The following is a 17,122-nucleotide window of genomic DNA, read 5'->3' as shown; positions in this document are numbered from 1 at the left end:
AATATTTATGCACTAATTAAATAACACATAAAGCAAAGTTGACATCTGCCAATTATTTCAAGTATTCCTGGCCAGTTCTTTCCTCAGGAAAACTCTGTTCTCTGATGCAAAAAGGACCACAATTCTTAAAAAAAGAATTGTTTTCAGCAAAAAATCAGAACATATAATAGGAAACAAGTGTTTGTTCTTTACTAAGTACTAATGGCAAGTCAAATGGTTTAATAAGGAAGTAAGATGTACTTTAAGAGGTATCCATTTTCAGCAAAATAAATAAAATTAAAAATTAAAAAATAAATCAAACTTTTCCCCTTCATAATCAGTAAGGATTATATATTCAATAGAAGATTATTTTCCTGATCTTTTAAAAATCACTTGACCATGGAGAACCAGGAGAGCTGTAAGGTAAATACTGTTTAATTTATGTCAATGCACTCACATTCCCACCCCAGGACAATGCCATATATAATAATATCAAAAGAGGTCCTTGGGGAAGCACAAGGTAACTGTCCTGAGTACCTGAAGAGAACGCATTTTAAAATTATAATTGTTTTAAATTCTGCTACAGGGTCAGGAGGAAAATATATTACCTGTATATCAGGGTAGTCAGAGATCAGAGCCCCTTCCTTGTTGTAGGTATAAACTACAAAATCTTTGGGTAAAAGGTCCCTGCAAGAGGAATAAAACACACCATTTAAAATTATTTTACCTATTTGCAACTAAGGACACAACTTATAAGGCATTATTCCCAGAAGAGATGAGCAGAAATGAAAACTTTCACCTGATAAATCGTTATTCAAAGAAGGAGCTACCATAAAACTAAAAGCTCATGAAGGGACTTGCATCTGAAATCATGCATTGTTCTCACGGTCATAAAATGCTGGTTGCATAAAACATACGTAACATCCTTAAAGTTTTCTGATACATCTCATAGGAAAAGTATAAATTAGGTTATATAGTACATCATATTTCTAGAAGAAAATAAACGATTTTACCCTCTTTTAAATGTCCTATATAAAGAAGCAGCACTCCTTTCCTTGACCTCCTAAGTACGGGGGCAAAATCTGTGTCAACTGTTGGAGGAAACAATCATTGCTGATTCCTGAAGCTTCCTTCCATGTTAAGGTAGACTGATAGTGGAAACCACACATGCAAAATAGGGTTAGCTTTGTCAACGAAAAGATAGCCAGTGATGCTTGTTGAAGATGGTAAGGCAGACTTACTTTATTATCAACATAAGTATAGGGACCACTGCAAAGGGATTTTACAGGGCGGTGGGGAGAAAGACCAGGCTCAACTCCAAATACAGCATGGAGAAGTGGGAATTTATAACCAAGGAGCATGGTGAGGGTCAGTGGATGGAAAATTACTATGAGGAAACAACAGGGGTGAGGGGTATTCTGGCTAAACCAACCTAACAGATTCATGCTGAGGACAGGCCAAGGTGATCAGACATCACTAGGCGGGGAAGGGGAGTGGAAGATAAGGAACCTGATCAGACATCCAGAGTGATCAGATATGGCGGGGAGGGGGAAGTTCTTGCTAAAACTAGATTTTACAACAAACTACACTGATGGACCTAGGAGAAGGTTCAGGAACCTGACTAAAGTTTGGTCAAGCAAAGAATCTTTGTCAGTCTCCCTTCTTGTTCAAGGAAAGAAAAGACATTCTTCTTTCCTCTGAATAATACAAGTCCATTTCCTCATTCAGTTGTCTTTTGTTCATTACAGACCAGCTGAATCATCTATTGGAACCTGATAGTAGAGGATATTTACTGGGTGGTGCTAGCAGTCAGGCATTTAATGAGGGGAGTTGCTATGAAAAATAAAAGAAAAACAAAGATTAATAGTTAGAAACCCAGTTTCTGAGTCCAGGAGGAAGCCATCAAGATTTTTTAGACTTGAGCTTGGCGCATCTTCAGGTGTTAGACTGAGGTTGGCACTGGCCACCTGACACATTTTCCTGGTTTGCAGTTTCAGTGTCACTGGTGATAGCATCAGGTATTCTGATTAATTTCCTGAGAGGTCCACACAGCAGGAGGCATGAAGCTTGCCCATACAGGATCTATTGTAAACATTTTTTTTTGAAGTTTCTATCAAGTCTTCCAGCTGCAGCTTACAGAGTTTCAGGAAAAGGGCAGTTTTAATTGTCAATGATTCCAAGTCAGAAAGGACAAAAATTGGAAATGTAAACTTAGAGAGTTGTAGCCAGATACTGGAGGAAACTAGAAGAATTCAGGACTTGGTAAAGCTGGCAAAATGTGCAAGATGAAAGCAGCAACAGTTCACTATAGCTTTCCATTGACACAAACAAAAAAGCACATTCTCTCTACAGTCACTCCCATTTCTGTGAAAGATAAAGTAAGACTAATTTGTTTGCAAGGAAGTTTGGTCTCATTAAACTTGGCCTGGTTATTTACATAAGTACAGCAAAAATAGTGATTGACCACATAGTACCTTGTTTGAGTCTGCTTTGCTGGAGCATTGCCACTCAAGGCTAAGAAGCCAAGTCAAGAACTTGCCACCAGATCTGACTGCAATACCTATAGATTTGGGTGAATTCCTCTCTTCTGAAGGTTCCCCAAATATCCTGAGGTTCCTGGGCCTGCCAGAAGTGACCTTCCTTACTCACCTGTAAGGCAGGAAACCCTGTAAGCCAGGAACAGGATGGTTCTTCCAAGGGGAGCTGTATAAACATTGCCTTCTTAAAGCCAACCTTAGTTCCTTAGAGCTATCTGGTCATACCTGATTCAGTACACATCATTCCCAAATATGACATTACAATCAAAGTCTTGGTAATATAAGCAAGGTTTCCAATTGCTTTGTGTGACAAGGAGGATAGATTTTGACTGAACTTATGCAAATAACTATACTGCCAGGAATATAAGATGGGTTAACACATCAAATAAACCTGATTAGTTCAACATCTCACTTTTCATAAGGAGACAAATCCTTTGAGATTTTCCAAGGGCCATTTTGGAAATATCAAAGTTAGTTTGGGGTCAAAGAGACTCTACTTAGAATTTGATTTGGGGAAATTGTCAAAAATGCCAAAAGGTTTGAACACTTGACTAAATTGGATCACAGGTGTCACTGTGAAACAACACTTAGCTGTCCATTTAACCAAAGTCACAATTAAAAGATTTCAAAGGCAAATACAGAAAGTTACATAGTTATTAAAAAAAACAAAAAACAAAAAACTCTTAGCTTTCTTAATATTGAGAAGATCTGGTTTTCTTAAATAATCAAAGACCTGATAAACACATGACACATAGGAAATTATCTTAAAACACAAAATCTTATCTTCCCAAGCTGATTACTTAAATGTAAAGAAAAACAACGTTTTTTACCATTTCCTATTAAGAGGAAACCAATAAGCTAAGAAAACCTCGTGTTTTAACAGAGAAAGAAAACCAAATTCTGGTTTTGTATCAGTGTACTATTAATACTAAGGCAAATTAAACAAACAAACAAACCAAAAAAGCTTACAAATAAATCCATCAAATAGTAGCCAGTTTTGACCACACAAGGAAAGATTCCTTTTCCAAGGTCCCTTTTCCACAAACTTTCTTTAGAAATTTTCTTACATCACTCAGTTTTTGTTCTACATTTTTCTTCTTTCTCATTCTGGAACAACCATTCATTCTACTTTGGGACAAAATTATTCTCTCTTACCCTTAGCAAAACATATCTTTCATACCTTTCCTTATCAAAAATACACCTTATATTTTCCTTGCATACAGTTTGTTTTCTTTACCCTTATTATTCCTAGTAGTTTCATTTATTTATATTGATTAGATTTTTTAATCATTAATAACTCTAATTTTCAGTAAAAACTAGGAAACAGGCAATTGCAAACTGTCTGCTACATACTATCATTCTGTAATAATGAATACATTATTTCATAATTTCTAGAGATGTATCTTTTTCACAGTACAATTCCTCATGCCTATTAACAGACCTAAATATATTTAGCTTCTCTATACCATATGAAAATAAGATGCCAAAAGTAAATAAAATTAAATTTCTCTTCAGCAATTAATATTTCAATATTTTATCTTATTTGGAAGTTATGTAGTCAATGATTACCCATCTCTGACTTAACTTTGTATAGCTTTAAGGTTTCAAGTTATGAAAAAATTTTTTGAAACTATTTTTCAGGAGGCATAAAACATAATTACTGTTGAAAAGTTCATTTATAAACTTTTATTCCACCTACATCTATTTAATTTACTTGTTCTGAACAATTATACTTGAATTACTCATGAAAATTTCATGAGCTATTAATTAAACAAAGCTAGCCATCCATCATCTTAAGTTGTTTTTCTTGTTGACAAGTCATGCAAGTATCAAAAAAAAAAAATCACAAAAACGAAGAACAAAAAATTATATATTTATGGTTCTTGCCTCTTTTTTTTTAACTGCCATGCTTGACATCAAGCAATTCCTTTTTATTATACATTTTGCTCTAAGGGTTGATTTATAATTTATAATCTTAAATATCTGGTAGAGATAACATAAGCTTGTTTGAATAGTAAACATAGGTGGAAAAAATTGCATATCTGCATTACATATTTAAAGCCGACAACCCTGAAGTTGTCAGTTTATCAACAACTGTATCAACAATATAAGAACTAGCAAAAAGATTATTCAAGATCATGTGAACTTAAAAAAAACTTGGATAAGTTTCTGTATTCCTGAGAGTTTTAAGAACATAATTTATCTAAGTGCTCATTTATCTCTAAACCAATTTGAATAGAACTCTTTAAGGAATTTTATAAATTAATGTGATAATACCATCCAGAGGTAGGAAACTATCACACACTTATAACATACATATATATAGAAATACATAAACACAGAGACGCAAATAGAGAACTTAGAGTTTTCATTTTAAAATTTTAGCCGTGAGTCAGTAAAACAGCAATACAATCTCATTTGTTTATCTCCACTTTGTATTTTCATCTGAATTGTCTCTGGCAAATAAAACAAGTTAAGGTCACCTGCCTACCAATACTTCTGGAGGAGACTTTTAAGGTTTTCTTTTGCCGTGATATATAATCTTCCTTTGCTGTGGTCTAAATTTTAGGCAACAGACTGAAGAGACATCTAACTGCTCTCTGGATGTTTCCAAAGCCCATGTGAGTGGACAAATCATTCAATTCTATTTCCAAATGGCCTTTTGTTCTTCTTTTCAGACTCAAGTAGTTGCTTTCAAGCCTACCTGAGTTTCTTGAGAGCCCCTGATGGACAGCAAGGGACCAAAAATGGAAGTGGCTGTGGGGAGCTGAGGGGCTGCAGTGGGAGGGGAAAGTCGGACGGGTGCACACAGAGGGATGGAGGAGGTGGCGGTTTGAAGTGGGACATATCAAAGGATCCAAGGGAACTGGGGGGAAGATTGATGGTGGTAAGAGGAGGATGGAGGAGCAGAAGCAACAGGGAGGGAGCAGCATCAGAGCAGTCCATCTGGGGAGATCCCAAGTTTCCAAAAGACGCCAACAAAGTTCCAAATTATCCTCGGCAAAACATGCCAACAAGAAGAGAAGCAGACAGAGCTGGCATAGCAGAGAGTCAGCAGGATGTGAGAAGAGGTGGTTTAGTTGGCTGAGAAGTTCCAATGGGAGAAGCCAGATCCAAAAGAGAGAACAGAGAGACTTCACAAAGAGTCAGGAAGAAAGGAGTTCCAGCCCAGGACATCAGGGAATAATCCCCATTCAGAACAGGGAGCCAGGAAGACCTTCCAGCCAGGAGGTACCTGTCGAAAGAAGCCTGGGACTCTAACCCAACTTCAGAGGGTATACTCAAAACCGTAAAAATCAAGTCAGCTTCAACGTATGTTTGTCTGGAGCAATGGTTCAAGAGTCAGTCACCGATGGATCCCCGATCAGTCAGTCAGGACTGAAGACAAGGGCTTCAAGGTGCATACTTAGGGTCCAGAGTGAGAGGTCGGGGGGTCCAGTGATGAATCTGATCCTATACGAGTCATGGCGCCATGACTGTCAAAGAAAAAAAATATTCAATGACACGTGTTAAAGATAGTGACGCTAACCTTCTTCAGGATCACTGCAATGGGATTTTACAGTGAGGGACAGAGATCAGGCTCAACTCCAAGCACAGCATGGGCAGGTGGGAATTTGTACCCAATGAGCAGGGTGGGGGTCAGTGGATGGAAAATTACTAAGATGAAACACCGCGGTGAAGGAAGCTCTGGCTAAACCGACTAACAGATTCTTACTGAAGACGCCACGGTGATCAGACATCACCCGAGGAGATGGTGGAAGATGAGGAATTTGATCAGATGTTGAGGGTAGGGGGTTCTTGCTAAACTCACTTAGCAGGGTTCTTGCTAAAACTGGATTTTCCAAGGAAGTGTAGACATGGACCCAGGAGAAAGTTCAGTAGCCTGACCAAAGTCTGGTCAAGCAAAGGACCTGTGTCATTTGCAGCAGCAATGGAGCAGCAGTATACTTATCTCCAAGGCTTACGGACGGGTCAGGGATGCAGGGTGCCAGCTAGTGGTTTATGATGTAGCCCTTAATGTTCTGAACTCCAGGCTCAGACTGTCTAGACTGTTTAAGAGATGGAGAGATCGACGGTTTACGTACAGTTTTATCAGTTACACAGCCTGACTTTAGCCATGTGACCAATATAGTATAAAAGACCACCTCGGTAAACGTGTGAAAAGGGCTACCCTGAAAAGATGATGCTTCAGTCATATCTCAGTGGTTTGTAATCTGAAGACAAAGCACATCTGTGCAACTGAGAAAGGACCCTGGGGGGCTCTGTCTGGAAGTGTTCCAACCCCTTGATGATCTCCTCTGCTTTCTTTGTCCTGCTGTCCTGTACCCTTTACCTTTATGGAAGTCTCCTTGAGTGAGCTTCAGAGTAGCCCGTGGAGTTTTGAGCCCTTTCCATTATCCAACCCTGTTCAGTCACCGCCCTGTCTCTCCCCTCTCTCCCCAACACTCTTTGCTCCCTCTGGTGGTGAATTTAAAAAGAATAAACTGGAGATGGTACTTGGCTTTGCTCTGCCCTTCCTCTTCCTTGGAAGTCACTGCCTGCCAGTGGGAACACAGATTTCGCCACGCTCCTCCAGGAGCAGGCCTGCCACCGTGCAGGCTGACATGAGTGGCTGAATCTGCCTAATCCAGGGTTCAGGACTGGCAGGTCCATCAGGCTCTCATTCTATGGTAAATCCTCTAACCCAGCCCTCATCAATAATAAAAGTGGTATTTTGACCTCCTATCTAACTCACCCTTTTGGTTTATGTTTAAAGTTGTTGAGCACAGGCAGAGAAGAGGTGTGCTATCTTCTGCCCCACAACCCCAAGTCCCTGCCAAATAACCCAACAGAACTAATTACGTCCATCCCTCTGCAAGGAGGCTTCATATCTTTCAGCAAGGGATTCATGACCAAAAAAAGGTTAAGACTGCCATTGTAGAAGCCCTGGGAGGAAAAAAATAAGCACTCACTAAAAGAGAGTCCCCCCTTCATTGATAGCCATAATAATAGGCTATCTACCCTAACTCTTTTTCACTAGTGATCATTAGCTTTGATGACTGCCTTTCAAAGACATTCAAAGACCTGGCCCCTCTTAACAAATGCCTGGAAAAGTACATTTGCCCACTAATTCAAGAAGCATAGGGGGGACCTTCAAGATGGTGGAGGATTAAAACGTGGAGATCACCTTCCTCCCCACAAATACATCAGAAATACGTCTACATGTGAAACAGCTCCTACAGAACATGTACTGAACGCTGGCAGAAGACCTCAGACTTCCCAAAAGGCAAAAAACTCCCCACATACCTGGGTAGGGCAAAAGAAAAAAGAAAAACCAGAGGGCCTCCCTGGTGGCGCAGTGGTTGAGAGTCCGCCTGCCGATGCAGGGGATACAGGTTCGTGCCCCGGTCTGGGAGGATCCCATATGCCGCGGAGCGGCTGGGCCCGTGAGCCATGGCCGCTGGGCCTGCGCATCCGGAGCCTGTGCTCCGCAACGGGAGAGGCCACAACGGTGAGAGGCCCACATACCGCAAAAAAAAAAGAAAAAAAAAAAAAGAAAAACCAGAGACAAAAGAATAGGGACGGGACCTGCACCTCTGGGAGGGAGCTGTGAAGGAGGAAAAGTTTCCACACACTAGGAAGCCTCTTCACTGGTGGAGATGAAGCTTCAGAGCTATGGAGGAGAACGCAGCAACACGGGTGCAGAGGGCAAAGCGGAGAGATCATGCACAGAGGATCGGTGCCAACCAGCACTCACCAGCCCAAGAGGCTTGTCTGCTCGCCTGCCGGGGCAGGTGGGGGTTGGGAGCTGAGGCTCAGGCTTCAGAGGTCAGATCCCAGGGAGAGGACTGGGGTTGGCTGAGTGAACACAGCCTGAAGGGGGATAGTGTGTCACAGCTAGCAGGGAGGGAGTCCAGGGAAAAAGTCTGGAGCTGCCGAAGAGGCAAGAGACCATTCTTTCAGGGTGCGCAAAGAGAGGGGATTCAGAGCACTGCCTAAACGAGCTCCAGAGACGGACGCGAGCCGCGGCTATCAGCTTGGACCCCAGAGATGGGTATGAAACGCTAATGCTGCTGCTGCAGCCACCAAGAAGCCTGTGTGCAAGCACAGGTCTCTATACACACACCCCCAAGGAGCCTGTGCAGCCCGCCACTGCCAGGGTCCCGTGATCCAGGGACAACTTCCCCAGGAGAACACACGGCATGCCCCAGGCTGTTGCAACGTCACGTTGGCCTCTGCCACCGCAGGCTCACCCCGCATTCCAATTATAACTACCGTACCCCTCCCACCCCCCGGCCTGAATGAGCAAGAGCCCCCTAAACAGCCACTGCTTTAACCCCCTCCTGTCTGGGTGGGAACAGATGCCTGGGGGCAACCTACACACAGAGGTGGGGCCAAAACCAAAGCTGAACCCATGAGCTGTGTGAACAAAGAAGAGAAAGGGAAATTTCTTTGTGCAGCCTCAGGAACATCAGATTAAATCCCCACAATCAACTTGATATACCCTGCATCTGTGGAATACCTGAATAGACAACGATCATCCCAAAACTGTGGCAGTGGACTTTGGGAGCAACTGTAGACTTGGGGTTTGCTGTCTGCGACTGATTTGTTTCCGATTTTTATGTTTATCTTAGCTTAGTGTTTAGCATTTGTTATCATTGGTGAATTTGTTTATTTGCTTGGTTGCTCTTTTTTTAAAAACTATTATTATTTTTTATAATCATTAAAAAAAAATTATTTTTATTTTTATTTTTTTCTCCCTTTCCTTCTGAGCCGTGTGGCTGACAGGGTCTTGGTGCTTCAGCCTGATGTCAGGCCTGAGCCTCTGGGTGGGAGAGCCAAATTCAGGACACTGGACTACAAGAGACCTCCCAGCCCCACATAATATCAAATGGCAAAAGCTCTTGCAGAAATCTCCATCTCAATGCTATGACCCAGCTCCACCCAACAGCCAGTAAACTCCAGTGCTGCACGCCCCATGCCAAACAACTAGCAAGACAGGAACACAACCCCACCCATTAGCAGAGAGGCTGCCTAAACTCCTACTAAGTTCACAGACACCCCAAAACACACCACCAGACGAGCTGCTGCCCACCAGAAAGACAAGATCCAGCCTCATCCACCAGAACACAGGCACCAGTCCCCTCCACCAGGAAGCCTACACAACCCACTGAACCAACCTCACCCACGGGGGGCAGGAAACAAAAGCAAGAGGAACTATGAGCCTGGAACCTGAAAAAAGGAGACCCTAAACACAGTAAGTTAAACAACATGAGAAGACAGAGAACTGAGCAGCAGAAGGAGAAGCAAGCTAAAACCCCACCAGACCAAACAAATGAAGAGGAAATAGGCAGTCTACCTGAAAAAGAATTCAGAGTAATGATAGTAAAGATGATCCAAAATCTTGGAACTAGAATGGAGAAAATACAAGAAACGTTTAACAAGGACTTAGAAGAACTAAAGAGCAAACAAACAATGATGAGCAACACAATAAATGAAATTAAAAATTCTCTACAAGGAATCAATAGTTATTTCCTACAAGGAAATAACTGCCACAGAGCAGAATAAAGAAAAAAGAATGAAAAGAATTGAGGACAGTCTCAGAGACATCTGAGACGACATTAAAAGCACCAACATTTGAATTATAGGGGTCCCAGAAGAAAAAGAGAAAAAGAAAGGGACTGAGAAAATATTTGAAGAGATTATAGTTGAAAACTTCCCTAACATGGGAAAGGAAATAGGCAATCGAGTCCAGGAAGCACAGAGAGTCCCATACAGGATAAACCCAAGGAGAAAAACGCCAAGACACATATTAATCACACTAACAAAAATTAAATACAAAGAAAAAATATTAAAAGCAGCAAGGGAAAAGCAACAAATAACATACAAGGGAATTCCCATAAGGTTAACAGCTGATCTTTAGCAGAAACTCTACAAGCCAGAAGGGAGGGGCAGGACATACTTAAAGTGATGAAAGGGAAAAACCTACAACCAAGATTGCTCTACGCAGCAAGGATCTCATTCAGATTCGGACAAATTAAAACCTTTACAGACAAGCAAAAACTAAGAGTATTCAGCACCACCAAAGCAACTTTACAACAAATGCTAAAGGAACTTCTCTAGGCAGGAAACACAAGAGAAGGAAAAGACCTATCAAAACAAACCCAAAACAATTAAGAAAATGATAGTAGGTACATACATATTGATAATTACCTTAAATGTAAATGGATTAAATGCTCCAACCAAAAGACATACACTGGCTTAATGGATACAAAAACAAGACCTGTATATATGCTGTTTACAAGAGACCCACTTCAGACCTAGGGACACATACAGACTGAAAGTGAGGGGATGGAAAAAGATATTCCAGGCAAATGGAAATGAAAAGAAAGCTGGAATAGCAATTCTCATATCAGACAAAATAGACTTTAAAATAAAGACTATTACAAGAGACAAAGAAGGACACTACATAATGATCAAGGGATCAATCCAAGAAGAAGATATAACAATTGTCAATATTTATGCACCCAGCATAGAAGCACCTCAATATGTAAGGCAAATGCTAACGGCCATAAAAGGGGAAATCAACAGTAACACAGTAATAGTAGGGGACTTTAACACCCCACTTTCACCAATGGACAGATTATCCAAAATGAAAATAAATTAAGGAAACACAAACTTTACATGACACATTAAACAAGATGGACTTGATATTTATAGGACATTCCATCCAGAAAAAACAGAATACACTTTCTTCTCAAGTGCTCATGGAACATTCTCCAGGATAAATCATACCTTGGGTCACAAATCAACCCTTGGTAAATTTAAGAAAATTGAAATCGTATCAAGTATCTTTTGCAACCACAATGCTATGAGACTAGATATCAATTACAGGAAAAAATCTGTAAAAAAATACAAACACATGGAGGTTAAACAATACACTACTAAATAACCAAGAGATCACTGAGGAAATCAACAAATACCTAGACACAAATGACAATGAAAACACTACGACCCAAAACCTATGGGATGTAGCAAAAGCAAGAGGGAAGTTTATAGCAATACAATCCTACCTCAAGAAACAAGAAAAATGTCAAATAAACAACCTAACCTTACACCTAAAACAATTAGAGAAAGAAGAACAAAAAAATCCCTAAGTTAGCAGAAGGAAAGAAATCATAAAAATCAGATGAGAAAGAAATGAAAAAGAAAGGAAGGAAATGATAGCAAAGATCAATAAAACTCAAAGCTGGTTCTTTGAGAAGATAAACAAAATTGATAAATCACTAGACACACTCACCAAGAAAAAAAGGGAGAAGACTCAAATCAATAGAATTAGAAATAAAAAAGGAAAAGTAACAACAGACACTGCAGAAATACAAAGAATGTTGAGAGATTACTACAAGCAACTATATGCCAATGAAGTGGACAACCTGGAAGAAATGGACAAATTCTTAGAAAAGCACAAACTTCTGAGACTGAACCAGGAAGAAATAGAAAATATAAACAGACCAATCACAAGCACTGAAATTGAAACTGTGATTAGAAATTTTCCAACAAACTAAAAGCCCAGGACCAGATGGCTTCACAGGCAAATTCTATCAAACATTTAGAGAAGAGCTAACACCTATCTTTCTCAAACTCTTCCAAAATATAGCAGAGGGAGGAACACTCCCCAACTCATTCTACAAGGCCACCATCACCCTGATACCAAAACCAGACAAAGATGTCACAAAGAAAACTACAGGACAATATCACTGAGGAACATAGATGCAAAAATCCTCAACAAAATACTAACAAACAGAATCCAACAGAACATTAAAAGGATCATACACCATGATCAAGTGGGGTTTATCCCAGGAATGCAAGGATACTTCAATATACGCAAATCAATCAATGTGATACACCATATTAACAAATTGAAGGAGTCAAACCATATGATCATCTCAATAGATGCAGAAAAAGCTTTCGACAAAATTGAACACCCATTTATGATAAAAACCCTCCAGAAGGTAGGCATAGAGGGAAGTTACCTCAACATAATAAAAGCCATATATGACAAACCCACAGCCAACATCGTTCTCAATGGTGAAAACCTGAAACCATTTCCACTAAGAACAGGGACAAGACAAGGTTGTCCACTCTCACCACCATTATTCAACACAGTTTTGGAAGTTTTAGCCAAAGCAATCAGAGACGAAAAAGAAATAAAAGGAATCCAGGGCTTCCCTGGTGGCGCAGTGGTTGAGAGTCCGCCTGCCGATGCAGGGGACACGGGTTCGTGCCCCGGTCTGGGAGGATCCCACATGCCACGGAGTGGCTGGGCCCGTGAGCCATGGCTGTTGAGCCTGCGCGTCCGGAGCCTGTGCTCCGCAACGGGAGAGGCCACAACAGTGAGAGGCCCGCATACCGCAAAAAATAAATAAATAAATAAAAAAGGAATCCAAATTGGAAAAGAAGAAGTAAAGTTATCACTGTTTGCAGATGACATGATACTATACATAGAGAATCCTAAAGATGCTACCAGAAAACTACTAGAGTTAATCTATGAATTTGGTAAAGTAGCAGGATATAAAATTAATGCACAGAAATCTCCTGCATTCCTACACACTAATGATGAAAAATCTGAAAGAGAAATTAAGGAAACACTCCCATTTACCACTGCAACAAAAAGAATAAAATACCTAGGAATAAACCTACCTAAGGAGACAAAAGACCTCTATGCAGAAAACTATAAGACACTGATGAAAGAAATTAAAGATGATACCAACAGATGGAGAGATATACCATGTTCTTGGATTGTAAGAATCAACATTGTGAAAATGACTATACTACCCAAACCAATCTACAGATTCAATGCAATCCCCATCAAACTACCAATGGCATTTTTTCACAGAACTAGACCTAAAAATTTCACAATTTGTATGGAAACACAGAAGACCCCGAATAGCAAAGCAATCTTGAGAAACAAAAACAGAGCTGGAGGAATCAGGCTCCCTGACTTTGGACGATACTGAAAAGCTACAGTATTCAAGACAGTATGGTACTGGCACAAAAACAGAAATATAGATCAATGGAACAGGAAACAAAGCCCAGAGATAAACCCACACCCATATGGTCACCTTATTTTTGGTAAAGGAGGCAAAAATATACAATGGAGAGAAGACAGCCTCTTCAATAAGTGGTGCTGGGAAAACTGGACAGCTACATGTAAAAGAATGAAATTAGAACACTTCCTAACACCATACACAAAAATAAACTCAAATGGATTAAAGCTCTAAATGTAAGGCCAGACACTACTAAACTCTTAGAGGAAAACATAGGCAGAACACTCTGTGACATAAATCACAGCAAGATCCTTTTTGACCCACCTCCTAGAGAAATGGAAATAAAGACAAAAATAAACACATGGGACCTAATGAAACTTAAAAGCTTTTGCACAGCAAAGGAAACCATAAACAAGACCAAAAGACAACCCTCAGAATGGGAGAAAATATTTGCAAATGAAGCAACTGACAAAGGATTAATCTCCAAAATTTATAAGCAGCTCAATAACAAAAAAACGAACAACCCAATCCAAAAATGGGCAGAAGACCTAAATAGACATTTCTCCAAAGAAGATATACAGACTGCCAACAAACACATGAAAGGATGCTCAACATCACTAATCATTAGAGAAATAGAAATCAAAACTACAATGAGGTATCAACTCACACCGGTCAGAATGGCCATCATCAAAAAATCTACAAACAATAAATGCTGGAGAGGGTGTGGAGAAAAGGGAACCCTCCTGCACTGTTGGTGGGAATGTAAATTGATAGAGCCACTATGGAGAACAGTATGGAAGTTCCTTAAAAAAAACTAAAAATAGAACTACCATTCGACCCAACAATCTCACTACTGGGCATATACCCTGAGAAATCCATAATTCAAAAAGAGTCATGTACCACAATGTTCATTGCAGCTCTATTTACAATAGCCAGGACATGGAAGCAACCTAAGCATCCATCGACAGATGAATGGATAAAGATGTGGCACATATATACAATGGAATATTACTCAGCCGTAAAAAGAAACGAAACTGAGTTATTTGTAGTGAGGTGGATGGACCTAGAGTCTATCATACAGAGTGAAGTTAAGTCAGAAAGCGAAAAACAAATACTGTATGCTAATACGTATATATATGGAGTCTAAAAAAAAATGGTTCTGATGAACCTAGGGGCAGGACAGGAATAAAGACACAGACGTAGAGAATGGACTTGAGTACACGGGGTGTGGGAAGGGTAAGCTGGGACGAAGTGTGAGAGTGGCATGGACTTATATATACTACCAAATGTAAAACAGATAGCTAGTGGGAAGCAGCTGCTTAGCACAGGAAGTTCAGCTCAGTGCTTTGTGACCACCTAGAGGGGTGGGATAGGGATGGTGGGAGGGACACGCAAGGGGGAGGGGTTATGGGGATATATGTATACATATAGCTGATTCACTTTGTTATACAGCAGAAACTAACACAACATTGTAAAGCAATTATACTCCAACAAAGATGTTACAAAAAGAAAAAGAAAAGGAAAAAAAAGCAAAGGAATGCAGACCATACATCGCACATGTGTATATATCACTAGCCTTTCTGAGGTGGGATCAGGTGAAAATGTGACAAAATGAGGAGAAGAGATTAAAAAGGGGGGTGAGAGACCACTGCTGTGGACTGAATGTTTTGTCCCCCTCCCCAAATCCTTATGTTGAAGCCCTAACCCCCAGAGTGGCTATATTTGGAGATGTGGCCACCTAAAGAAGTTATGATTAAATGAGGTCATAAGGCGGAGCCCTGAGCCAACAGGATTAGCGTCCTCACCAGAAGAGAAGCCAGAGAGCTCGCTCATCCATCTACCCCCCTTCCTGTGCACACAGGCCAAGGAGAGGTCATGTGAGCACTGGCCAGAAGGTGGCCGTCTGCAACCCAAGAAGAGAGCCCTCACCAGACACTAACCCTGCTGGCACCTTGATCTTGGACTTCCAGTCCTGTGAGAAAATACATGTCTGTTGTTTACATCTGTAGTACTTTGCTGTAGCAGCTCTAGCAGACTGATAAAACTACTAAAGACTTCTTTACCCCCTGCTCAGCTGTTTCTTGGGCCGATCATGATTTTAAAGTTTTCTTAAATACAACTTTCTCTTCCTTTAATTTAGATTTATTTTCCTTTGCTCTAATGTCAATGGAAATGCAAAATGGTATGGCTTTTTCCATACACCTAACCTTATTATTCTCACCTTTTTATCCATCTACTAAGCAATATCTAACTAGAAAAGATACCCATATAGCACTGAAAAAAAATTACTGAAAAGCCAAAGTAAATTAAATTTCTTACTTATTCCTTTCCAAGTGAATAATATGCTCTTTTCCTTCAGCTTGAATGACATAAGATACCTAAATGCACAAAGGAGAAAAGAACAATAAAACACTATCTTCTAAATAACTTTTCAACAACAGAAATGCCATCCTGAATGAAAATAACTTGGTACTGACTCGAACTATTTTATGAAAGAACCTTAAATATACTCGTAAATAATAAAAATATACTCTGATCATCCCTACCTTCCTTTAATAAACTCCTGTGGAAAACGACCTGCATGTTTATCTAAACTCTTCTTAAATTCATTTATAATTGAGCTATAACTTAAGGGATTATTTTTACTAAGTCCATCCCTGTATTACCTATAGTATAAAGTAGTTCTTCCTTTCGTTTTAAATGAAATGAACCTCTTAGTTTCAAAAGATATTCCCTCGTTCTGGTTAGACGAAATTAATAGCCTTTTACGATTTTATATCTTCACATGGCTCAACACATTTCATCGCTTCTAAACAGACTTTCCCCCCTCACGTGAACATCTTTGAAATCCGGATACACCGTACAAAGGCAGAGCAGTCTAACTGGTAGCGGTCTGTTCCTTTCTTAATTAGTGGGACATTAAATAACAGTATGATGAGGCAACTTATACTTACACATCCTCAGCTTGTGGGATTCTCTTCTCTACCTCAAACGCTAAAATAACTTGCCCAGTGACTCACTGTTTCATTAGCAAGAAGCACTTAATGTGATCTCTAGAACCAGAGGATTCAACTTTGCCATAATTCTAATGAAAAAGACAGTCATGGAGGGACTCAACAAATAATAATAGTATCAGGAGTGTCCTCTTATTCTCCCTACTGTTTCTGGACTCTAAGTGAATGTTTTGCCAAGAAACAGCAGGATCTCCTCTCCTAGGGCACTTCAACATCTGACTTCGAAGGCCGAGACCGAGATCCAGGTCCTGGGGTTCTGCTTCCACATCCTGTGTGGGGACCTCAGGACACTGCCATCTACCTCCTTCTCCACTGGGGCATCAAAAATCCCAAGCTCCTTCCAACGCCACAGTTTCGGCGTGTGCCTTTCTATCCTTTCTGCTCTTGGACAAACACAGGACGTAAAAACCTCACTGTCATCTCCTCTGAGAAGAACTCTGAGAATCTGAGAACTGTTTTGTGATATTACATTCCTCCCCCAAACAGCTGCCTGGGTTGCTCATTCCCTTCCTTCTGGCCTTTGCTCCGCTCCAGGGTTACCTCCTTAGTAAGGTCTTCCCGGGCT

The 17,122-nt window shown here is 40.3% G+C and overlaps 1 protein-coding gene across 1 annotated transcript in view; it reads right to left on the bottom strand.

The window, feature by feature from the left end:
* Positions 1–17,122, bottom strand: part of ADAM9 (ADAM metallopeptidase domain 9) — a 105,247-nt gene that overhangs the window by 77,502 nt on the left and 10,623 nt on the right. Inside the window, exons 3-4 of the mRNA XM_060086204.1 lie at positions 15,863–15,921; positions 588–666 (exon numbers count right to left, since the gene is read on the bottom strand). Coding sequence (XP_059942187.1) covers positions 588–666; positions 15,863–15,921 — 138 coding nt within the window. The remainder of the gene's footprint in view (positions 1–587; positions 667–15,862; positions 15,922–17,122) is intronic.

The sequence above is a fragment of the Mesoplodon densirostris genome, chromosome 20 (genome assembly GCF_025265405.1).
Source record: "Mesoplodon densirostris isolate mMesDen1 chromosome 20, mMesDen1 primary haplotype, whole genome shotgun sequence".
NCBI classification, from domain to species: domain Eukaryota; kingdom Metazoa; phylum Chordata; class Mammalia; order Artiodactyla; family Ziphiidae; genus Mesoplodon; species Mesoplodon densirostris.
This window is presented reverse-complemented; position numbering and strand designations above follow the sequence as displayed.